At 47.1% G+C, this 25,192-nt stretch overlaps 1 protein-coding gene across 1 annotated transcript in view; it reads right to left on the bottom strand.

Moving 5' to 3' along the window:
- LOC135537372 (bone morphogenetic protein receptor type-2-like) overlaps window positions 1-25,192 on the bottom strand; it is a 114,318-nt gene that overhangs the window by 48,512 nt on the left and 40,614 nt on the right. Inside the window, exons 2-5 of the mRNA XM_064963556.1 lie at window positions 14,069-14,257; window positions 12,521-12,697; window positions 4,340-4,539; window positions 835-1,065 (exon numbers count right to left, since the gene is read on the bottom strand). Of these exons, the coding sequence (XP_064819628.1) occupies window positions 835-1,065; window positions 4,340-4,539; window positions 12,521-12,697; window positions 14,069-14,257 (797 nt within the window). The remainder of the gene's footprint in view (window positions 1-834; window positions 1,066-4,339; window positions 4,540-12,520; window positions 12,698-14,068; window positions 14,258-25,192) is intronic.

Genomic DNA, 25,192 nt, shown 5'->3' with positions numbered 1-25,192 from the left:
CCTAGTAGAACCCTGTATAACCCAGCAGAACCCTGTAGAGGCCAGCAGAGAACAGTAGAACCTAGTAGACCCCAGTAGAAACCTTAAGAGTCCAGCATAGACCAGTAGAACCTAGTAGAACCCAGCAGAACCTTGTAGAGGCCAGCAGAGAACAGTAGAACCTAGTAGAACCCAGCAGGACCCTGTAGAGGCCAGCATAGACCAGTAGAGCCTAGCAGAACCCAGTAGAACACAGTAGAGCCTAGTAGAACACAGTAGATCCTAGTGGAACCCAGTAGAACCTAGTAGAACCCAGCAGAGGCCAGAAAACTTACATGTGGGTCGTACTCCATGACCAGTAGGTACAGTACTCACATGAGGGTAATATTCCATGACCAGTAGGTACAGTACTCACATGAGGGTAATATTCCATGACCAGTAGGTACAGTACTCACATGAGGGTAATATTCCATGACCAGTAGGTACAGTACTCACATGAGGGTAATATTCCATGACCAGTAGGTACAGTACTCACATGAGGGTAATATTCCATGACCAGTAGGTACAGTACTCACATGAGGGTAATATTCCATGACCAGTAGGTACAGTACTCACATGAGGGTAATATTCCATGACCAGTAGGTACAGTACTCACATGAGGGTAATATTCCATGACCAGTAGGTACAGTACTCACATGAGGGTAATATTCCATGACCAGTGGGTACAGTACTCACATGAGGGTAATATTCCATGACCAGTAGGTACAGTACTCACATGAGGGTAATATTCCATGACCAGTAGGTACAGTACTCACATGAGGGTAATATTACATGACCAGTAGGTACAGTACTCACATGAGGGTAATATTCCATGACCAGTAGGTACTCCACGCGTCCGTCGGCTGTGAGTCTCTCGTCTCCTACGATGAAGCGTGCGATGTTATCGTGCTCCAGCAGGGGGACACGGTAGATGGCTCGCTCGTTGACAAAGTTCTGACGATTCTGGTAGGTGAACATCTTGACCGCCACGGTACGCTCGTCTAGAGAACCCTTATACACGGAGCCATACCGCCCTCGACCAATCAGCTGGGAGGTGGAAGTGAGAGAGGGAGAAAAATATAGGGGATAGATGGAGAGGGACAGGGAGAAAGTGACAGAAAGATGGTTTGAGACATAAACAGACAAAGGGATTCCAAGACATTGTCAGTCATTTCTATGAGCAGGGCAACACAGCAGCTGTTTAATGAGACCGAGCCCGTGAGAAAAATGGCTACCTCAGATCTTAGAAGAGAGAGTAATGTAACCTGACCTCTAACTCCATAGTCCACCATCTCACCTCTAACCCCATAGTCCACCATCTCACCTCTAAACCCCTACTACACCATCTCACCTCTAAACCCCTACTACACCATCTCACCTCTAACCCCATAGTCCACCATCTCACCTCTAAACCCCTACTACACCATCTCACCTCTAAACCATCTCACCTCTAAACCCCTACTACACCATCTCACCTCTAAACCATCTCACCTCTAAACCGTACTCCACCATCTCACCTCTAAACCCCTACTCCACCATCTCACCTCTAAACCCCTACTCCACCATCTCACCTCTAAACCCCTACTACACCATCTCACCTCTAAACCCCTACTACACCATCTCACCTCTAAACCCCTACTCCACCATCTCACCTCTAAACCCCTACTCCACCATCTCACCTCTAAAGCCTACTCCACCATCTCACCTCTAAACCCCTACTACACCATCTCACCTCTAAACCCCTACTCCACCATCTCACCTCTAAACCCCTACTACACCATCTCACCTCTAAACCCCTACTACACCATCTCACCTCTAAACCCTACTCCACCATCTCACCTCTAAACCCCTACTACACCATCTCACCTCTAAACCCCTACTCCACCATCTCACCTCTAAACCCCTACTCCACCATCTCACCTCTAAACCCATAGTCCACCATCTCACCTCTAAACCCCTACTACACCATCTCACCTCTAAACCCTACTACACCATCTCACCTCTAAACCCCTACTCCACCATCTCACCTCTAAACCCCTACTCCACCATCTCACCTCTAAACCCATAGTCCACCATCTCACCTCTAAACCCCTACTCCACCATCTCACCTCTAAACCCCTACTACACCATCTCACCTCTAACCCCTACTACACCATCTCACCTCTAAACCCCTACTACACCATCTCACCTCTAAACCCTTACTACACCATCTCACCTCTAAACCCATAGTCCACCATCTCACCTCTAAACCCCTACTACACCATCTCACCTCTAAACCCCTACTACACCATCTCACCTCTAAACCCCTACTACACCATCTCACCTCTAACCCCATAGTCCACCATCTCACCTCTAAACACCTACTCCACCATCTCACCTCTAAACCCCTACTACACCATCTCACCTCTAAACCCCTACTCCACCATCTCACCTCTAAACCCCTACTACACCATCTCACCTCTAAACCCCTACTCCACCATCTCACCTCTAAACCCATAGTCCACCATCTCACCTCTAAACCCCTACTACACCATCTCACCTTTAAACCCCTACTCCACCATCTCACCTCTAAACCCATAGTCCACCATCTCACCTCTAAACCCCTACTACACCATCTCACCTCTAAACCCCTACTACACCATCTCACCTCTAAACCCATAGTCCACCATCTCACCTCTAAACCCCTACTCCACCATCTCACCTCTAAACCCATAGTCCACCATCTCACCTCTAAACCCCTACTACACCATCTCACCTCTAAACCCTTACTACACCATCTCACCTATAAACCCCTACTCCACCATCTCACCTCTAAACCCATAGTCCTCCATCTCACCTCTAAACCCCTACTCCACCATCTCACCTCTAAACCCCTACTACACCATCTCACCTCTAAACCCCTACTACACCATCTCACCTCTAAACCCCTACTACACCATCTCACCTCTAAACCCCTACTCCACCATCTCACCTCTAAACCCATAGTCCTCCATCTCACCTCTAAACCCCTACTACACCATCTCACCTCTAAACCCCTACTCCACCATCTCACCTCTAAACCCCTACTCCACCATCTCACCTCTAAACCCATAGTCCACCATCTCACCTCTAAACCCCTACTCCACCATCTCACCTCTAAACCCCTACTACACCATCTCACCTCTAACCCCTACTACACCATCTCACCTCTAAACCCCTACTACACCATCTCACCTCTAAACCCCTACTACACCATCTCACCTCTAACCCCATAGTCCACCATCTCACCTCTAAACCCCTACTCCACCATCTCACCTCTAAACCCATAGTCCACCATCTCACCTCTAAACCCCTACTCCACCATCTCACCTCTAAACCCCTACTACACCATCTCACCTCTAACCCCTACTACACCATCTCACCTCTAAACCCCTACTACACCATCTCACCTCTAAACCCCTACTACACCATCTCACCTCTAACCCCATAGTCCACCATCTCACCTCTAAACCCCTACTCCACCATCTCACCTCTAAACCCATAGTCCACCATCTCACCTCTAAACCCCTACTCCACCATCTCACCTCTAAACCCCTACTACACCATCTCACCTCTAAACCCCTACTACACCATCTCACCTCTAAACCCCTACTACACCATCTCACCTCTAAACCCATAGTCCTCCATCTCACCTCTAAACCCCTACTCCACCATCTCACCTCTAAACCCCTACTACACCATCTCACCTCTAAACCCCTACTACACCATCTCACCTCTAAACCATCTCACCTCTAAACCGTACTCCACCATCTCACCTCTAAACCCCTACTCCACCATCTCACCTCTAAACCCCTACTCCACCATCTCACCTCTAAACCCCTACTACACCATCTCACCTCTAAACCCCTACTCCACCATCTCACCTCTAAACCCATAGTCCACCATCTCACCTCTAAACCCCTACTCCACCACCTCACCTCTAAACCCCTACTCCACCATCTCACCTCTAAACCCATAGTCCACCATCTCACCTCTAAACCCCTACTCCACCATCTCACCTCTAAACCCATACTCCAACTATAACTACTCACCTCTAGTAGTTTAAGGCTGTCCAGGTCGAGGCTGGGTTCTGAGGCTGCAGCCTCCATCATGTCATGTCATAATAACCCTAACCACTAGTAACAGCAACCCTAAGTACTACAACACCACTACTCACCTCTAGTAGTTTAAGACTGTCCAGGTCGAGGCTGGGTTCTGAGGCTGCGGCCTCCATCATGTCCATGTCATAATAACCCTAACCACTAGTAACAGCAACCCTAAGTACTACAACACCACTACTCACCTCTAGTAGTTTAAGGCTGTCCAGGTCGAGGCTGGGTTCTGAGGCTGCGGCCTCCATCATGTCCATGTTGTGTAGTCCCTGTTTCCTATCTCCACTCAGCATGCGGTACCCGAAGAACAGCGCCACGATCAGCACCGCTACTATGGAGACAGACGCCAGGGCGATCACGATGGTCTCCTCGCGGTACAGCGGCCGTGGGTCTGGGAATGATGACATCACAGGGTTAGTGGGTAACATCATCACAAGCAGGGTCAGAGGTTAGGGGCCAGAGGGTAAGTGTTAGGTATTGTAGGGCACTATAAAATCTGGTGGATTTTTTTGCCTGATTCTGTTTTTCCCAAATTTAACAGGTTTTTGCTCGAAAAATGTTACTTTATTTTTACAACAAAATTGGTCCACTACAATGCTTAAACCACATTGTGAGACCACTTTGAGGTCTGAGAAAAATACAACACGTTTAGAGTATTGGGTGTAGTTACATTTTAATTCCAAACCAGCAAGAGACCGTTATTTGGCTAGCTATGCGCTTCTGTAGCGCTCGTGTGAGTTTCCAAAACAAATGGCCACTAGATTGATGCAAATAATCCTGATCTCATTCAGCCAGGTAGGCTACTTTGTAGTTAACATTTCATTGAGAAGGTTTTCGGGAAAACTTTTCCCATCTCTACCAGGTTATCATTAGCATCATCGCTAACAGCTACACAAAGTGGAGACATTGTGTGCACAGCACCGCACACACAACGTTTATGAGCTTAGTAGGTAGTTAACTAAAACGTTTCGGTTAGCCTTCCACAAGCTTCCCACAATAAGTTGGGTGAATTTTGGCCCATTCCTCCTGACAGAGCTGGTGTAACTGAGTCAGGTTTGTAGGCCTCCTTGCTTACACACACTTTTTCAGTTCTGCCCACAAATTTTCTACAGGATTGACGTCAGGGCTTTGTGATGACCACTCCAATACCTTGACTTTGTTGTCCTTAAGCTATTTTGCCACAACTTTGGATGTATGCTTGGGGTCATTGTCCATTTGGAAGACCCATTTGCGTCCAAGCTTTAACTTCCTGACTGAAGTCTTGAGATGTTGCTTCAATATTTTCTGAAGTGAACCAGTCCCTCTTGCAGCAAGCACCCCCACAACATGATGCTGCCACCCCCGTGCTTCATGGTTGGGATGGTATTCTTCGGCTTGCAAGCCTCCCCCTTTTTCCTCCAAACATAACGATGGTCATTATGGCCAAACAGTTCTATTTTTGTTTCATCAGAACAGAGGACATTTCTCCAAAAAGTACAATCTTTGTCCCTATGTGCAGTTGCAAACTGTAGTCTGGCTATTTGATGGCGGTTTTTGAGCAGTGATTTCTTCCTTGCTGAGCGGCCTTTCAGGTTATGTCGATATAGGACCCATTTTTCTGTGGATATAGATACTTTTGTACCTGTTTCCTCCAGCATATTCACAAGGTCCTTTGCTGTTGTTCTGGGATTTATTTGCACTTTTCGCACCAAAGTACGTTCATCTCTAGGAGACAGAACGAGTCCGCTTCCTGAGCAGTATGACTGCATGGTCCCATTGTGTTTATACTTGCGTACTATTGTTTGTACAGATGAACGTGAGGCAGGCAATTGGAAATTGCTCCCAAGGATGAACCAGACTTGTGGAGATCTACAATTTTTATACTGAGGTCTTGGCTGATTTCTTTTTATTTTCCCATGATGTCATGCAAAGAGGCACTGAGTTTGAAGGTAGCCCTTGAAATACATCCACAGGTACACCTCCAATTGACTCAAATTATGTCAATTAACCTATCAGAAACACAACCCAAACAAGCCTTCTTTAACACAGGGCGCATCCAACCCGGAAGCCAGTCGCACCAATGTGTCGGAGGAAACACCGTGCACCTGGCGACCTGATTAGCGCGCACTGCGCCCTGCCACAGGAGTTGCTGGTGCGCAATGAGACAAGGATATCCCTACCGGCCAAACCCTACCTAACCCGGATGACGCTATGTCAATTGTGCGTTGCCCCACGAACCTCCCGGTCGCAGACAGTTGCGACAGAGCCTGGGCGCGAACCCAGAGTCTCTGGTGGCACAGCTAGCAATGCAGCCCTAGACCACTGAGCCACCCGGGAGGCCCCAAAGTAGATGTAGACTTGCAAAAACTATAGTTTGTTAACAAGACATTTGTGTAGTGGATGATGAAAAAGGTTTTAATGACTCCAACCAAAGTGTATGTAAACTTCCAACTTCAACTGTATATCCATCCTGCCCTACCTTTCTAAAATTGTTTTAAAGACAAGTTAACAAACAGATCAGTGACCATTTCGAATCCCACCGTACCTTCTCCGCTATGCAATCTGGTTTCCGAGCTGGTCATGGTTGCACCTCAGCCACCCTCAAGGTCCTAAACGATATCATAACCGCCATCGATAAAAGACAGTGCAGGAGTCTTCATCGACCTGGCCAAGGTTTTCAACAATGTCAACCACTGCATTCTTATCGGCAGACTCAATAGACTTAGCTTCTCAAATGACTGCCTTGCCTGGACCACCAACAACTTCTCAGATAGAGTTCAGTGTGTCAAATCGGAGGGCCTGTTGTCCGGACCTCTGGCAGTCTCTATGGGAGTACCACAGGGTTCAATTCTCGGGCCGACTCTCTTCTCTGTATACATCAATGATGTCGCTCTTGCTGCTGGTGATTCTCTGATCCACCTCTACACAGACGACACCATTTTGTATACCTCTGGCCCTTCTTTGGACACTGTGCTAACAAACCTCCAGACGAGCTTCAATGCCATCCAACTCTCCTTCCGTGGCCTCCAACTGCTCTTAAATGCAAGTAAAACTAAATGCATGCTCTTCAACCATTTGCTGCCCGCACCCTCCTGCTCGATGAGCATCACTACTCTGGACAATTCTGACAACTACAAATACCTAGGTGTCTGGTTAGACTGTAAACTCTCCTTCCAGACTCACATTAAGCCTCTCCAATCCAAAATTTTAATCTAGAATCAGCTTCCTATTTCACAACAAAGCATCCTTCACTCATGCTGCCAAACATACCCTTGTAGAACTGACTATCCTACCGATCCTTGACTTTGGCGATGTCATTTACAAAATAGCCTCCAATACGCTACTCAGCAAATTGGATGCAGTCTATCACAGTGCCATCCGTTTTGTCACCAAAGCCCCATATACTACCCACAACCGCGACCTGTATGCGCTCGTTGGCTGGCCAGTGACTACATATTCGTTGCCAAACCCACTGGCTACAGGTCATCTATAAGTCTAAGGATTTGCCTCTATTTGGGTCCTGTCCCCTCTATCCTATCCTTGATGAGCTGTGCCTGGTTTCCTCCTGACATTGCGCTTTGCATTCAAGCCAAGAGTTAGTTATATTTTAGTCTGGTTTACTCCAGACATTGTGCTTTGCCTTCAGGCCAAATAGCATAACACCATTTTTGTCTCATCAGACGACAGAATCTTTTGCCTTTTTGCTAACTCCAGGCGCTATGCCATGTGCCTTTTTGCTAACTCCAGGCGCTATGCCATGTGCCTTTTTGCTAACTCCAGGCGCTATGCCATGTGCCTTTTTGCTAACTCCAGGCGTTATGCCATGTGCCTTTTTGCTAACTCCAGGCGCTATGCCATGTGCCTTTTTGCTAACTCCAGGCGCTATGCCATGTGCCTTTTTGCTAACTCCAGGCGTTATGCCATGTGCCTTTTTGCTAACTCCAGGCGTTATGCCATGTGCCTTTTTGCTAACTCCAGGCGCTATGCCATGTGCCTTTTTGCTAACTCCAGGCGCTATGCCATGTGCCTTTTGCTAACTCCAGGCGTTATGCCATGTGCCTTTTGCTAACTCCAGGCGCTATGCCATGTGCCTTTTGCTAACTCCAGGCGCTATGCCATGTGCCTTTTTGCTAACTCCAGGCGTTATGCCATGTGCCTTTTTGCTAACTCCAGGCGCTATGCCATGTGCCTTTTTGCTAACTCCAGGCGCTATGCCATGTGCCTTTTTGCTAACTCCAGGCGTTATGCCATGTGCCTTTTTGCTAACTAGCCAAGGACATTATTAGAAATTTTGGGGAATGTATTAAAAATAAAAAACAGAAATATCATATTGACATAAGTTTTCAGAACCTTTACTCAGTACTTTGTTGAAGCACCTTTGGCAGCAATTACAGCCTCGTGTCTTCTTGGGTATGACTCTTCAAGCTTGGCACACCTGTATTTGGGGAGTTCCTCCCATTCTTCTCTGCAGATCCTCTCAAGCTCCATCAGGTTGGATGGGGAGTGTCGCTGCACAGCTATTTTCAGGTCTCTCCAGAGATTTTTAATTTTACCTTTCTTTAACTGGGCAAGTCAGTTAAGAACAAATTCTTATTTTCAATGACGGCCTAGGAACAGTGGGTACACTGCCTTGTTCAGGGGCAGAATTACATATTTTTACCTTGTCAGCTCAGGGATTCGATCTTGCAACCTTTCAGTTACTAGTCCAATGCTCTAACCACTTTCCGCCCGATGTTCGATCGGGTTTAAGTCCAGGCTCTGTCTGGGCCACTCAAGGACATTCAGAGACTTGTCACGAAGCCACTCCTGCGTTGTCTTGGCTGTGTGCTTAGGGTCTTTGTCCTGTTGGAAGGTGAACCTTCGCCCCAGTCTGAGGTCCTATGCGCTCTGGAGGAGGTTTCCATCAGGATCTCTGTACTTTGCTCCGTTTATCGTTCCCTCGATCCTGACTAGTCTTCCAGTCCCTGCTGCTGAAAAACATCCTCACAGCATGATGCTGCCACCACCATGCTTCACCATAGGGATGGTGCCAGGTTTCCTCGAGACATGACCCTTGGCATTTAGGCCAAAGAGTTCAATCTTGATTTCATCAGACCAGAGAATCTTGTTTCTCATGGTCTGAGAGTCCTTTAGGTGCCTTTAGGCAAACTCTAAGCGGACTATCATGAGCCTTTTACTGAGTGGCTTCCGTCGGCCACTCTACCATAAAGGCCTGATTGGTGGAGTGCTGCAGAGATGGTTGTCCTTCTGGAGGTTCTCCCATCTCCACAAAGGAACTCTGGAGCTCTGTCAGAGTGACCAACGGGTTCTTGGTCATCTCTCTGACCAAGGCCCTTCTCCCCCAATTGCTCAATTTGGCCGGGCGGCCTGCTGAGAGTCTTGGTGGTTACAAACTTTGGTTATAAACTTCTTCCATTTAAGAGTGATGGAGGCCACTGTGTTTTTTTTTGCGACCTTCAATGCTGCAGAAATGTTTTGGTTCCCTTCCCCAGATCTGTGCCTCGACACAAGCCTGTCTCAGAGCTCCAAGGACAATTCCTTTGACCTCATGGCTTAGTTTTTGCTCTGACATGCACTGTCAACTGTGGGACCTTATATAGACAGGTGTGTGTCTTTCCAAATCATGTCCAATCAATTGAATTTACCACAGGTGGACTCCAGTCAAGTTGGAGAAACATCTCAAGGATGGTCAATGGAAACATGGAGATACATTTCGAGTCTCATAGCAAAGGGTCTGAATACCTAAGATTTTATTATACATTTTTTAATACATTTGCAAACATTTCTAAAAAACAGTTTAGCTTTTTCTTTATGGGGTTATGTGTGTAGATTGATGAGGGATATTATTTATTTAATCCATTTTAGAATAAGGCTGTAACGTATCAAAATGACCCTTTGGAGTTAGAAACCTCTTTTGCGACCTGGCAGGATTGACCTTGCGACCTGGCAGGATTGACCTTGCGACCTGGCAGGATTGACCTTACTTCCTGTTTCTGAATCAACAGTAATTTCATAAGAGATGAAACAGAATCCATTGGGGGATTTCATGGGTTTATCATAGTTGTTATATACGTGGTTGTAACACAGTTCATGAGTTTTATAGAGTATCTTCAGTCTGTCCTAGGTTCCTGGAGTATGGTGAATATAAAGGCCATCTATATGGGACCAGTATTGATGCTGTCAAAGGGAGGGAGGGGAGGGAAGGGAAGGGAAGGGAAGGGGAGGGGAGGGAGGGGAGGGGAGGGGAGGGAGGGGAGGGGGAGGGGAGGGGAGGGGAGGGAGGGGGGGGGAGGGAAGGGAAGGGAAGGGAAGGGAGGGAGGGAGGGGAAGGGAAGGGAAGGGAAGGGAAAGGGAAGGGAGGGAAGGGAAGGGAAGGGAAGGGAAGGGAAGGGAAGGGAAGGGAGGGAAGGGAAGGGAAGGAAGGGAAGGGAAGGGAAGGGAAGGGAAGGGAAGGGAAGGGAGGGGGAGGGAGGGAAGGGAGGGAAGGGAAGGGAAGGGAGGGAAGGGAGGGGAAGGGAAGGGAGGGAAGGGAAGGGAAGGGAAGGGAAGGGAAGGGAAGGGAGGGAGGGAGGGGAAGGGAAGGGAAGGGAGGGGAAGGGAGGGAAGGAAGGGAAGGGAGGGGAGGAGGGGAAGGGAGGGGAAGGGAAGGGAAGGGAGGGGAAGGGAGGGGAAGGGAAGGAGGGAAGGGAAGGGAAGGGAAGGGAAGGAGGAAGGGAAGGAAGGAGGAAGGGAAGGAAGGGAAGGGGAGGGAGGGGAAGGGAAGGAAGGGAGGGGAAGGGAGGGGAAGGGAAGGGAAGGGAAGGGAAGGGAAGGGAAGGGAAGGGAAGGGAAGGGAAGGGAAGGGAAGGGAAGGAAGGGAAGGGAAGGGAGGGAGGGAGGGGAAGGGAGGGGAAGGAAGGGAAGGGAGGGGAAGGGAGGGAAGGGAAGGGAGGGAAGGGAAGGGAAGGGAGGGAAGGGAGGGGAGGGAAGGGAAGGGAGGGAAGGGAAGGAGGGGGGGAAGGGAGGGGGAAGGGAAGGGGAGGAGGGAGGGAAGGGAAGGGAAGGGAAAGGAAGGGAAGGGAAGGGAAGGGGAAGGAAGGGAAGGGAAGGGAAGGGAAGGGAAGGGAAGGGGAAGGAAGGGAAGGGAAGGGAAGGGAAGGGAAGGGAGGGGAAGGGAAGGGAAGGGAAGGGAAGGGAAGGGAAGGGAAGGGAAGGGAAGGGAAGGGAAGGGAAGGGAAGGGAAGGGAAGGGAGGGAAGGGAAGGGAAGGGAAGGTGTGTTGTTCTGTTAGACTCCATCAGACAGTATTACTCAGTAGTGTTGTTCTGTTGGACTCCATCAGGCAGTATTACTCAGTAGTGTTGTTCTGTTGGACTCCATCAGGCAGTATTACTCAGTAGTGTTGTTCTGTTGGACTCCATCAGACAGTATTACTCAGTAGTGTTGTTCTGTTAGACTCCATCAGACAGTATTACTCAGTAGTGTTGTTCTGTTGGACTCCATCAGGCAGTATTACTCATTAGTGTTGTTCTGTTAGACTCCATCAGACAGTATTACTCATTAGTGTTGTTCTGTTAGACTCCATCAGGCAGTATTACTCAGTAGTGTTGTTCTGTTAGACTCCATCAGACAGTATTACTCATTAGTGTTGTTCTGTTAGACTCCATCAGGTCGGTGTGTCTCATTAGCGTTGTTGGGGAGTGACAGAGAGAGTGCAGGGAGAAACAGAGCCAGGTTCTGTGTGGCGGCCGCCAGTACCATCCAGGCTCTCCCGTCTGTCTCTCCTGCTTTCTCTCTCTCTGCAGCAACTCTAAGGAGGCGGGCATTGTGCTGCTAAACAGAGTCCCTGGGTAGGTCTATAGAAACCCAGCATAAAGCTACCACACTGACCCTCACACCGAAAAGAACCAGCACACAGCCCTCCACAATGAGTTCTACCTGGCTAGGATACTCACCTGAACCAAGAAGTCCCACTAAATATGCAGAATCAGAGGCTGATGTAAACAGACCAATACAAATCATGACATCAGAGGCTGATGTAAACAGACCAATACACAGCTCATGCTAATCAGAACAACATAACAGTCTCTCAGTCTTGGTTATAAATAGTAACAGAGACAGACAGGATGTAATCAGAACAATGAGACAGAGGACACAGTAACATGGTGAGACATCGCTCTCTATTCTTCCACTGAACATCCCCCTCTCCCTTGGCTGTTATTTGACCTAATACTCACTCAATGCTTTTATAATGGCTGTAAAGATTGTTGTCGCTGAGCCAAATGTTTCAGTAGTTAGTCACAGTGATATGATAATACCATCTTATAGCTTTTTCACTGAGCAGAATGGCTTTACAGAGAGGCTGGGCGGAGGGTCAGGGGTTAGAGGTTAAGTGTCAGGGGTTATGGTACTTACATAGTTGTGCAGAGGTGGGGCTGGGCGGGGGGAAGTCCTCGGTGAAGTTGACGTTACACATGTTGGTGCTACAGCAGCAGAACCTATACGTCCCGTTCTGAATCTGAGACGGAGTGGTGGTAACCACGCAACGGTCGTCATGGCACTCCTGCTGGTCCCCGATGTGAGTCCAGCATCCTGGAGGAGGATAGAGAGGAGGATGAGAGACTTCTGCAGACAGGATGTGGGTGGGTGGGTGGGTGGGTGGGTGAGTGAGTGAGTGAGTGAGTGAGTGAGTGAGTGAGTGAGTGAGTGGTGGTGGTGAGTGAGTGGTGGTGGTGGTGGTGAGTGGTGGTGGTGAGTGAGTGAGTGAGTGAGTGAGTGAGTGAGTGACTGACTGACTGACTGACTGACTGACTGACTGACTGAAAGACAAATACCAAATTGAGACCGTATGCAGAAGTCTGCCAAAATATCCTGTGTACAACGTAAAACACCAAATAAATCATGCAGAGCAGAATTAGGCCGATACCCAATAATGATAAAAATCCATAAAAGAGCCATTAAATTCTCCAACCACCTAAAAGGAAGCGATTCCCAAACCTTCCATAACAAAGCCATCACCTACAGAGAGATGAACCTGGAGAAGAGTCCCATAAGCAAGCTGGTCCTGGGGCTCTGTTCACAAACACAAACAGACCCCACAGAGCCCCAGGACAGCAGCACAATTAGACCCAACCAAATCATGAGAAAACAAAAAGATAATTACTTGACACATTGGAAAGAAATAACAAAAAAACAGAGTAAACTAGAATGCTATTTGGCCCTACACAGAGAGTACACAGTGGCAGAATACCTGACCACTTTGACGGACCCAAACTTAAGGAAAGCTTTGACTATGTACAGACTCAGTGAGCATAGCCTTGCTATTGAGAAAGGCCGCCGTAGGCAGACATGGCTCTCAAGAGAAGACAGGCTATGTGCTCACTGCCCACAAAATAAGGTGGAATCTGAGCTGCACTTCCTAACCTCCTGCCCAATGTATGACCATATTAGAGACGCATATTTCCCTCAGATTACACAGATCTACAAAGAATAGTGAGTGTGTGTATTGAGAGAGCAGACGTACCCTGTTTGAAGGTCTCTAGTGAGTGTGTGTATTGAGAGAGCACACGTACCCTGTTTGAAGGTCTCTAGTGAGTGTGTGTATTGAGAGAGCACACGTACCCTGTTTGAAGGTCTCTAGTGAGTGTGTGTATTGAGAGAGCACACGTACCCTGTTTGAAGGTCTCTAGTGAGTGTGTGTATTGAGAGAGCACACGTACCCTGTTTGAAGGTCTCTAGTGAGTGTGTGTATTGAGAGAGCACACGTACCCTGTTTGAAGGTCTCTAGTGAGTGTGTGTATTGAGAGAGCACACGTACCTGTTTGAAGGTCTCTAGTGAGTGTGTGTATTGAGAGAGCACACGTACCCTGTTTGAAGGTCTCTAGTGAGTGTGTGTATTGAGAGAGCACACGTACCCTGTTTGAAGGTCTCTAGTGAGTGTGTGTATTGAGAGAGCACACGTACCCTGTTTGACCAGGTGTATCTCTCCGTCTCTGGTCTTCTCCCACAGGCCATAACATCGAGAGCCCTTACTGCAGCGTATTGTAGTATTCTCTCTGGTCATAGGCCAGTCTCCTGCTCCTCCCACACGCTGCTCCTCATACTGCTGCTGCTGGTCGTTGAAGGCACACTCACGCTCCTCGCTCTGGGCAGCTAGGTGGAGAGCGAGATGGGGGGAGAGAGGGAGAGGGGATAGGGAGAGGGGAGAGAGAGAGAGAGAGAGAGAGAGAGAGACAGAGAGAGAGAGAGAGACAGAGAGAGAGACAGAGACAGAGACAGAGAGAGAGAGAGAGATGGGGGAGAGAGGGAGAGGGGATAGGGAGAGGGGAGAGAGAGAGAGAGAGAGAGAGAGAGAGAGAGAGGGAGGGAGAGAGACAGAGAGAAACAGAGACAGAGACAGAGAGAGAGAGAGAGAGAGAGAGAGAGAGAGAGAGAGAGAGAGAGATGGGGGAGAGAGAGAGAGAGAGAGAGAGAGAGAGAGAGAAGAGAGAGGGAGGGAGAGGTTAGTGAAAATAATTTGCACTTCTGAGACAGAGAAGGTAATAGGTTTTTCGGGTTTGGTAAAGCTTTTTGTTATCTTTATCTCGTTAACTACTCAGCCGCAGGCAGCATGGGTCTGGATGGGGGTATTCACATGGGGGGGATGAACTGTAGGTAATCAGGTATTCACATGGGGGTGAACTGTAGGTAATCAGGTATTCACATGGGGGGTGAACTGTAGGTAATCAGGTATTCACATGGGGGGATGAACTGTAGGTAATCAGGTATTCACATGGGGGGATGAACTGTAGGTAATCAGGTATTCACATGGGGGGATGAACTGTAGGTAATCAGGTATTCACATGGGGGGTGAACTGTAGGTAATCAGGTATTCACATGGGGGGATGAACTGTAGGTAATCAGGTATTCACATGGGGGGATGAACTGTAGGTAATCAGGTATTCACATGGGGGATGAACTGTAGGTAATCAGGTATTCACATGGGGGATGAACTGTAGGTAATCAGGTATTCACATAGGGGGATGAACTGTAGGTAATCAGGTATTCACATGGGGGGATGAACTGTAGGTAATCAGGTATTCACATGGGGGGATGAACTGTAGGTAATCAGGTATTCACATGGGGGGATGAACTGTAGGTAATCAGGTATTCACATGGGGGGATGAACTGTAGGTAATCAGGTATTCACATGGGGGGATGAACTGTAGGTAATCAGGTATTCACATGGGGGGATGAACTGTAGGTAATCAGGTATTCACATGGGGGGATGAACTGTAGGTAATCAGGTATTCACATGGGGGGATGAACTGTAGGTAATCAGGTATTCACATGGGGGGATGAACTGTAGGTAATCAGGTATTCACATGGGGGTGAACTGTAGGTAATCGGGTATTCACATGGGGGGGGGTGAACTGTAGGTAATCAGGTATTCACATGGGGGGGGTGAACTGTAGGTAATCAGGTATTCACATGGGGGGTGAACTGTAGGTAATCAGGTATTCACATGGGGGGTGAACTGTAGGTAATCGGGTATTCACATGGGGGTGAACTGTAGGTAATCAGGTATTCACATGGGGGCTGAACTGTAGGTAATCAGGTATTCACATGGGGGGATGAACTGTAGGTAATCAGGTATTCACATGGGGGGATGAACTGTAGGTAATCAGGTATTCACATGGGGGGATGAACTGAAGGTAATCAGGTATTCACATGGGGGGATGAACTGTAGGTAATCAGGTATTCACATGGGGGATGAACTGTAGGTAATCAGGTATTCACATGGGGGATGAACTGTAGGTAATCAGGTATTCACATGGGGGGATGAACTGTAGGTAACCAGGTATTCACATGGGGGGGATGAACTGTAGGTAACCAGGTATTCACATGGGGGGATGAACTGTAGGTAACCAGGTATTCACATGGGGGGATGAACTGTAGGTAACCAGGTATTCACATGGGGGGATGAACTGTAGGTAACCAGGTATTCACATGGGGGGATGAACTGTAGGTAATCAGGTATTCACATGGGGGGATGAACTGTAGGTAATCAGGTATTCACATGGGGGGATGAACTGTAGGTAATCAGGTATTCACATGGGGGATGAACTGTAGGTAATCAGGTATTCACATGGGGGGATGAACTGTAGGTAATCAGGTATTCACATGGGGGGATGAACTGTAGGTAACCAGGTATTCACATGGGGGGATGAACTGTAGGTAACCAGGTATTCACATGGGGGGATGAACTGTAGGTAATCAGGTATTCACATGGGGGGATGAACTGTAGGTAATCAGGTATTCACATGGGGGGATGAACTGTAGGTAATCAGGTATTCACATGGGGGATGAACTGTAGGTAATCAGGTATTCACATGGGGGGATGAACTGTAGGTAACAGGTATTCACATGGGGGGATGAACTGTAGGTAACCAGGTATTCACATGGGGGGATGAACTGTAGGTAACCAGGTATTCACATGGGGGGATGAACTGTAGGTAACCAGGTATTCACATGGGGGGATGAACTGTAGGTAACCAGGTATTCACATGATGACTGTAGGTAACCAGGTATTCACATGGGGGGATGAACTGTAGGTAACCAGGTATTCACATGGGGGATGAACTGTAGGTAACCAGGTATTCACATGGGGGGATGAACTGTAGGTAACCAGGTATTCACATGGGGGGGATGAACTGTAGGTAACCAGGTATTCACATGGGGGGGGATGAACTGTAGGTAACCAGGTATTCACATGGGGGGGATGAACTGTAGGTAATCAGGTATTCACATGGGGGGATGAACTGTAGGTAATCAGGTATTCACATGGGGATGAACTGTAGGTAATCAGGTATTCACATGGGGGGATGAACTGTAGGTAATCAGGTATTCACATGGGGGGATGAACTGTAGGTAATCAGGTATTCACATGGGGGGATGAACTGTAGGTAATCAGGTATTCACATGGGGGGATGAACTGTAGGTAACCAGGGGGGGATGAACTGTAGGTAACCAGGTATTCACATGGGGGGATGAACTGTAGGTAACCAGGTATTCACATGGGGGGATGAACTGTAGGTAATCAGGTATTCACATGGGGGGATGAACTGTAGGTAATCAGGTATTCACATGGGGGGATGAACTGTAGGTAATCAGGTATTCACATGGGGGGATGAACTGTAGGTAATCAGGTATTCACATGGGGGGGATGAACTGTAGGTAATCAGGTATTCACATGGGGGGATGAACTGTAGGTAATCAGGTATTCACATGGGGGGATGAACTGTAGGTAATCAGGTATTCACATGGGGGGATGAACTGTAGGTAATCAGGTATTCACATGGGGGGGGATGAACTGTAGGTAACCAGGTATTCACATGGGGGGATGAACTGTAGGTAATCAGGTATTCACATGGGGGGATGAACTGTAGGTAATCAGGTATTCACATGGGGGGATGAACTGTAGGTAATCAGGTATTCACATGGGGGGGATGAACTGTAGGTAACCAGGTATTCACATGGGGGGGATGAACTGTAGGTAATCAGGTATTCACATGGGGGGATGAACTGTAGGTAATCAGGTATTCACATGGGGGGATGAACTGTAGGTAATCAGGTATTCACATGGGGGATGAACTGTAGGTAATCAGGTATTCACATGGGGGGATGAACTGTAGGTAATCAGGTATTCACATGGGGGGATGAACTGTAGGTAATCAGGTATTCACATGGGGGGATGAACTGTAGGTAACCAGGTATTCACATGGGGGATGAACTGTAGGTAATCAGGTATTCACATGGGGGATGAACTGTAGGTAATCAGGTATTCACATGGGGGGATGAATTGTAGGTAATCAGGTATTCACATGGGGGGATGAACTGTAGGTAATCAGGTATTCACATGGGGGGATGAACTGTAGGTAATCAGGTATTCACATGGGGGGGATGAACTGTAGGTAATCAGGTATTCACATGGGGGGTGAACTGTAGGTAATCAGGTATTCACATGGGGGGATGAACTGTAGGTAATCAGGTATTCACATGGGGGGATGAACTGTAGGTAATCAGGTATTCACATGGGGGATGAACTGTAGGTAATCAGGTATTCACATGGGGGGATGAACGGTAGGTAATCAGGTATTCACATGGGGGGATGAACTGTAGGTAATCAGGTATTCACATGGTGGGATGAACTGTAGGTAATCAGGTATTCACATGGGGGGATGAACTGTAGGTAATCAGGTATTCACATGGGGGGATGAACTGTAGGTAATCAGGTATTCACATGGGGGATGAACTGTAGGTAACCAGGTATTCACATGGGGGGGTGAACTGTAGGTAATCAGGTATTCACATGGGGGGATGAACTGCAGGTAATCAGGTATTCACATGGGGGGATGAACTGTAGGTAACCAGGTATTCGCATGGGGGGTGAACTGTAGGTAACCAGGTATTCGCATGGGGGGGGATGAACTGTAGGTAACCAGGTATTCGCATGGGGGGGATGAACTGTAGGTAACCAGGTATTCGCATGGGGGGGATGAACTGTAGGTAACCAGGTATTCGCATGGGGGACTGTCGGTCGGCCGGCAAAGTACAGAACAGAACACCTGGGCAGGAGTTCTGGAGACTCTACACCCTTAGTCACGCAAGTGAACACGCACCATTACAGAGCTTGTATTGTCAATAATGCTACTATCCTGCTGGAGTTACCATGTTATCCTGCTGGAGTTACCATGTCATCCTGCTAGAGTTACCATGTTATCCTGCTAGAGTTACCATGTTATCCTGCTAGAGTTACCATGTTATCCTGCTAGAATTACCATGTTATCCTGCTAGAGTTACCATGTTATCCTGCTAGAGTTACCATGTTATCCTGCTAGAGTTACCATGTTATCCTGCTAGAGTTACCATGTTATCCTGCTAGAGTTACCATGTTATCCTGCTAGAGTTACCATGTTATCCTGCTTGAGTTACCATGTTATCCTGCTAGAGTTACCATGTTATCCTGCTAGAGTTACCATGTTATCCTGCTGGAGTTACCATGTTATTGTGCTAGAATAATGGAAATTGATGGGAAAGGATGTAAAATATATCACTACCCACTTTAAACAATGCTACCTTATATAATGTTTACATACCCTACATTATTCATCTCATATGTATCCGTATATACTGTACTCTATCATCTACTGCATCCTTATGTAATACATGTATCATTAGCAACTTTAACTATGCCACTTTGTTTACATACTCATCTCATATGTATATACTGTACTCGATACCATCTACTGCATCTTGCCTATGCTGCTCTGCACCATCACTCATTCATATATCCTTATGTACATATTCTTTATCCCCTTACACTGTGTATAAGACAGTAGTTTAGGAATTGTTAGTTAGATTACTTGTTGGTTATTACTGCATTGTCGGAACTGGAAGCACAAGCATTTCGCTACACTCGCATTAACATCTGCTAACCATGTGTAGTCGCTCTGGATAAGAGCGTCTGCTAAATGACTTAAATGTAAATGTAAATGTATGTGACAAATAACATTTGATTTGATTTGATTTGAGTTACCATGTCAATAATGCTAGTGTTACCATGTTATCCTGCTGGAGTTACCATGTTATCCTGCAAGTGTTACCATGTTATCCTGCTAGAGTTACCATGTTATCCTGCTAGAGTTACCATGTCAATAATGCTGCTATCCTGCTAGAGTTACCATGTTATCCTGCTAGAGTTACCATGTTATCCTGCTAGAGTTACCATGTTATCCTGCTAGAGTTACCATGTTATCCTGCTAGAGTTACCGTGTTATCCTGCTAAAGTTACCATGTCAATAATGCTGCTATCCTGCTAGAGTTACCATGTTATCCTGCTAGAGTTACCATGTTATCCTGCTAGAGTTACCATGTCAATAATGCTACTATCCTGCTAGAGTTACCATGTTATCCTGCTAGAGTTACCATGTCAATAATGCTGCTATCCTGCTAGAGTTACCATGTTATCCTGCTAGAGTTACCATGTTATCCTGCTAGAGTTACCATGTCAATAATGCTACTATCCTGCTAGAGTTACCATGTTATCCTGCTAGAGTTACCATGTTATCCTACTAGAGTTACCATGCCAATAATGCTGTTATCCTGCTGGAGTTACCATGTTATCCTGCTAGAGTTACCATGTTATCCTGCTAGAGTTACCATGTTATCCTGCTAGAGTTACCATGTCAATAATGCTGCTATCCTGCTAGAGCTACCATGTTATCCTGCTGGAGTTACCATGTTATCCTGCTAGAGTTACCATGTTATCCTGCTGGAGTTACCATGTTATCCTGCTAGAGTTACCATGTCAATAATGCTACTATCCTACTGGAGTTACCATGTTATCCTGCTAGAGTTACCATGTTATCCTGCTAGAGTTACCATGTTATCCTGCTGGAGTTACCATGTCAATAATGCTACTAACCTGCTAGAGTTACCATGTTATCCTGCTGGAGTTACCATGTTATATAGCTAGAGTTACCATGTTATATAGCTAGAGTTACCATGTTATCCTGCTGGAGTTACCATGTTATCCTGCTGGAGTTACCATGTTATCCTGCTAGAGTTACCATGTTATCCTGCTAGAGTTACCATGTTATCCTGCTAGAGTTACCATGTTATCCTGCTAGAGTTACCATGTTATCCTGCTAGAGTTACCATGTTATCCTGCTAGAGTTACCATGTTATCCTGCTAGAGTTACCATGTCAATAATGCTGCTATCCTGCTAGAGTTACCATGTTATCCTGCTGGAGTTACCATGTTATCCTGCTAGAGTTACCATGTTATCCTGCTGGAGTTACCATGTTATCCTGCTAGAGTTACCATGTCAATAATGCTACTATCCTACTGGAGTTACCATGTTATCCTGCTAGAGTTACCATGTTATCCTGCTGTAGTTACCATGTTATCCTGCTAGAGTTACCATGTTATCCTGCTAGACTTACCATGTTATCCTGCTAGAGTTACCATGTCATCCTGCTAGAGTTACCATGTTATCCTGCTAGAGTTACTATGTTATCCTGATAGAGTTACCATGTTTTCCTGCTAGAGTTACCATGTTATCCTGCTAGAGTTACCATGTTATCCTGCTAGAGTTACCATGTTATCCTGCTAGAGTTACCATGTTATGTCAGAACACAGAACTACTCATAACAGAGAAGACTCGGTCAGAACACAGGACTACTCATAACAGAGAAGACTAGGTCAGAACACAGGACTCAGAGCAGAGAAGACTCGGTCAGAACACAGGACTCAGAGCAGAGAAGACTCGGTCAGAACACAGGACTACTCATAACAGAGAAGACTAGGTCAGAACACAGGACTCAGAGCAGAGAAGACTCGGTCAGAACACAGGACTCAGAACAGAGAAGACTCGGTCAGAACACAGGACTACTCATAACAGAGAAGACTAGGTCAGAACACAGGACTCAGAGCAGAGAAGACTCGGTCAGAACACAGGACTCAGAGCAGAGAAGACTCGGTCAGAACACAGAACTACTCATAACAGAGAAGACTAGGTCAGAACACAGGACTCAGAACAGAGAAGACTAGGTCAGAACACAGGACTACTCAGAACAGAGAAGACTCGGTCAGAACACAGGACTCAGAACAGAGAAGACTCGGTCAGAACACAGAACTACTCATAACAGAGAAGACTAGGTCAGAACACAGGACTACTCAGAACAGAGAAGACTAGGTCAGAACACAGGACTACTCAGAACAGAGAAGACTAGGTCAGAACACAGGACTCAGAGCAGAGAAGACTCGGTCAGAACACAGGACTACTCAGAACAGAGAAGACTAGGTCAGAACACAGGACTCAGAACAGAGAAGACTAGGTCAGAACACAGGACTACTCAGAACAGAGAAGACTAGGTCAGAACACAGGACTACTCAGAACAGAGAAGACTAGGTCAGAACACAGGACTCAGAACAGAGAAGACTAGGTCAGAACACAGGACTACTCAGAACAGAGAAGACTCGGTCAGAACACAGGACTACTCAGAACAGAGAAGACTAGGTCAGAACACAGGACTCAGAACAGAGAAGACTAGGTCAGAACACAGGACTACTCAGAACAGAGAAGACTCGGTCAGAACACAGGACTACTCAGAGCAGAGAAGACTAGGTCAGAACACAGGACTGCTCTGAACAGAGAAGACTAGGTCAGAACACAGGACTCAGAGCAGAGAAGACTCGGTCAGAACACAGGACTCAGAACAGAGAAGACTAGGTCAGAACACAGGACTGCTCTGAACAGAGAAGACTAGGTCAGAACACAGGACTCAGAACAGAGAAGACTAGGTCAGAACACAGGACTCAGAGCAGAGAAGACAAGGTCAGGACTCAGAGCAGAGAAGACTAGGTCAGGACTCAGAACAGAGAAGACTAGGTCAGAACACAGGACTCAGAGCAGAGAAGACAAGGTCAGGACTCAGAGCAGAGAAGACTAGGTCAGAACACAGGACTCAGAGCAGAGAAGACTAGGTCAGGACTCAGAGCAGAGAAGACTAGGTCAGGACTCAGAGCAGAGAAGACTAGGTCAGGACTCAGAGCAGAGAAGACTAGGTCAGGACTCAGAGCAGAGAAGACTAGGTCAGGACTCAGAGCAGAGAAGACTAGGTCAGGACTCAGAGCAGAGAAGACAAGGTCAGGACTCAGAGCAGAGAAGACTAGGTCAGGACTCAGAGCAGAGAAGACAAGGTCAGGACTCAGAGCAGAGAAGACAAGGTCAGGACTCAGAGCAGAGAAGACTAGGTCAGGACTCAGAGCAGAGAAGACAAGGTCAGGACTCAGAGCAGAGAAGACTAGGTCAGGACTCAGAGCAGAGAAGACTAGGTCAGGACTCAGAGCAGAGAAGACTAGGTCAGGACTCAGAGCAGAGAAGACTAGGTCAGGACTCAGAGCAGAGAAGACTAGGTCAGAACACAGGACTCAGAGCAGAGAAGACTAGGTCAGGACTCAGAACAGAGAAGACTAGGTCAGGACTCAGAGCAGAGAAGACTAGGTCAGGACTCAGAGCAGAGAAGACAAGGTCAGGACTCATGCTACAGGTTTAGGTTAGCGGTGTGGTTAAGGTTAGGTTTAGGTTAGCAGTGTTGTTAAGGTTAGGTTTAGGTTAACAGTGTGGTTGGGTTTAAGGTTAGGTTTAGGTTAGCAGTGTTGTTAAGGTTAGGTTTAGGTTAACAGTGTGGTTGGGTTTAAGGTTAGGTTTAGGTTAGCAGTGTTGTTAAGGTTAGGTTTAGGTTAACAGTGTGGTTGGGTTTAAGGTTAGGTTTAGGTTAGCAGTGGGGTACCACAGTAGGGTACCACAGTAAGGTACCACAGTAAGGCACCACAGTAGGGTACCACAGTAGGGTACCACAGTAAGGCACCACAGTAGGGTACCACAGTAGGGTACCACAGTAAGGCACCACAGTAGGGTACCACAGTAGGGTACCACAGTAGGGTACCACAGTAGGGTACCACAGTAAGGCACCACAGTAGGGTACCACAGTAGGGTACCACAGTAGGGTACCACAGTAGGGTACCACAGTAGGGCACCACAGTAGGGTACCACAGTAGGGTACCACAGTAAGGCACCACAGTAGGGTACCACAGTAGGGTACCACAGTAGGGTACCACAGTAAGGCACCACAGTAGGGTACCACAGTAAGGCACCACAGTAGGGTACCACAGTAGGGTACCACAGTAAGGCACCACAGTAGGGTACCACAGTAGGGTACCACAGTAAGGCACCACAGTAGGGTACCACAGTAGGGTACCACAGTAGGGTACCACAGTAGGGTACCACAGTAAGGCACCACAGTAGGGTACCACAGTAGGGTACCACAGTAGGGTACCACAGTAGGGTACCACAGTAAGGCACCACAGTAACCCCGGCTGCTTTAAAGGAGGGACTGCCTACTGCTGTGGTCCTGGTTGTTCAGGTCCTGAGAAGCTGACAAGGTTTGTTTTGCTGTAAGATGTGTGTTCTGTTATTTTATAGGCTACCAAGGGGTGGCCAATCATCCTCCTAGGAGAGTCTTAAAGGGGCAGTGTTGTATTTTCAGACAGGTTGAATTAGGAAAAGCAGCTAAAAGACAGAGGGCAGATTCTCTACAGTAAAACATACAGCATCATACGACGATGTTAACATGTAAAAGTGACTTGAGCTTTGGGACAAGTCACAAATCTGTCCTACTGCCTGAACAAGTCACAAATCTGTCCTACTGCCTGAACAAGTCACAAATCTGTCCTACTGCCTGAACAAGACACAAATCTGTCCTACTGCCTGAACAAGACACAAATCTGTCCTACTGTCTGAACAAGTGATCATCAGGCCCTGTAAATGTCTAGTGATTGTCAAGCCCTGTAAATAACTAGTGATTGTCAAGCCCTGTAAATGACTAGTGATCGTCAAGACTTGTAAATGACTAGTGATGGTCAAGCCCTGTAAATGACTAGTGATGGTCAAGCCCTGTAAATGACTAGTGATGGTCAAGCCCTGTAAATGACTAGTGATGGTCAAGCCCTGTAAATGACTAGTGATTGTCAAGCCATGTGAATGACTAGTGATTGTCAAGCCCTGTAAATGACTAGTCATCATCAAGCCTTGTAAATGACTAGTGATTATCAAGCCCTCTAAATGACTAGTGATTGTCAAGCCCTGTAAATAACTAGTGATGGTCAAGCCCTGTAAATGACTAGTGATTGTCAAGCCCTGTAAATGACTAGTGATGGTCAAGCCCTGTAAATAACTAGTGATGGTCAAGCCCTGTAAATGACTAGTGATTGTCAAGCCCTGTAAATGACTAGTGATTGTCAAGCCCTGTAGATGACTAGTGATGGTCAAGCCCTGTAAATGACTAGTGATGTTCAAGCCCTGTAAATGACTAGTGATGGTCAAGCCCTGTAAATGACTAGTGATGGTCAAGACCTGTAAATGACTAGTGATTGTCAAGCCCTGTAAATGACTAGTGATTGTCAAGCCCTGTAAATGACTAGTGATTGCCAAGCCCTGTAAATGACTAGTGATTGTCAAGCCCTGTAAATGACTAGTCATT

Source organism: Oncorhynchus masou, unplaced genomic scaffold (genome assembly GCF_036934945.1).
Source record: "Oncorhynchus masou masou isolate Uvic2021 unplaced genomic scaffold, UVic_Omas_1.1 unplaced_scaffold_758, whole genome shotgun sequence".
Lineage (NCBI taxonomy): Eukaryota > Metazoa > Chordata > Actinopteri > Salmoniformes > Salmonidae > Oncorhynchus > Oncorhynchus masou.
The sequence above is the reverse complement of the archived record's forward strand: the minus strand, read 5'-3'. Positions and strand labels throughout refer to the sequence as shown.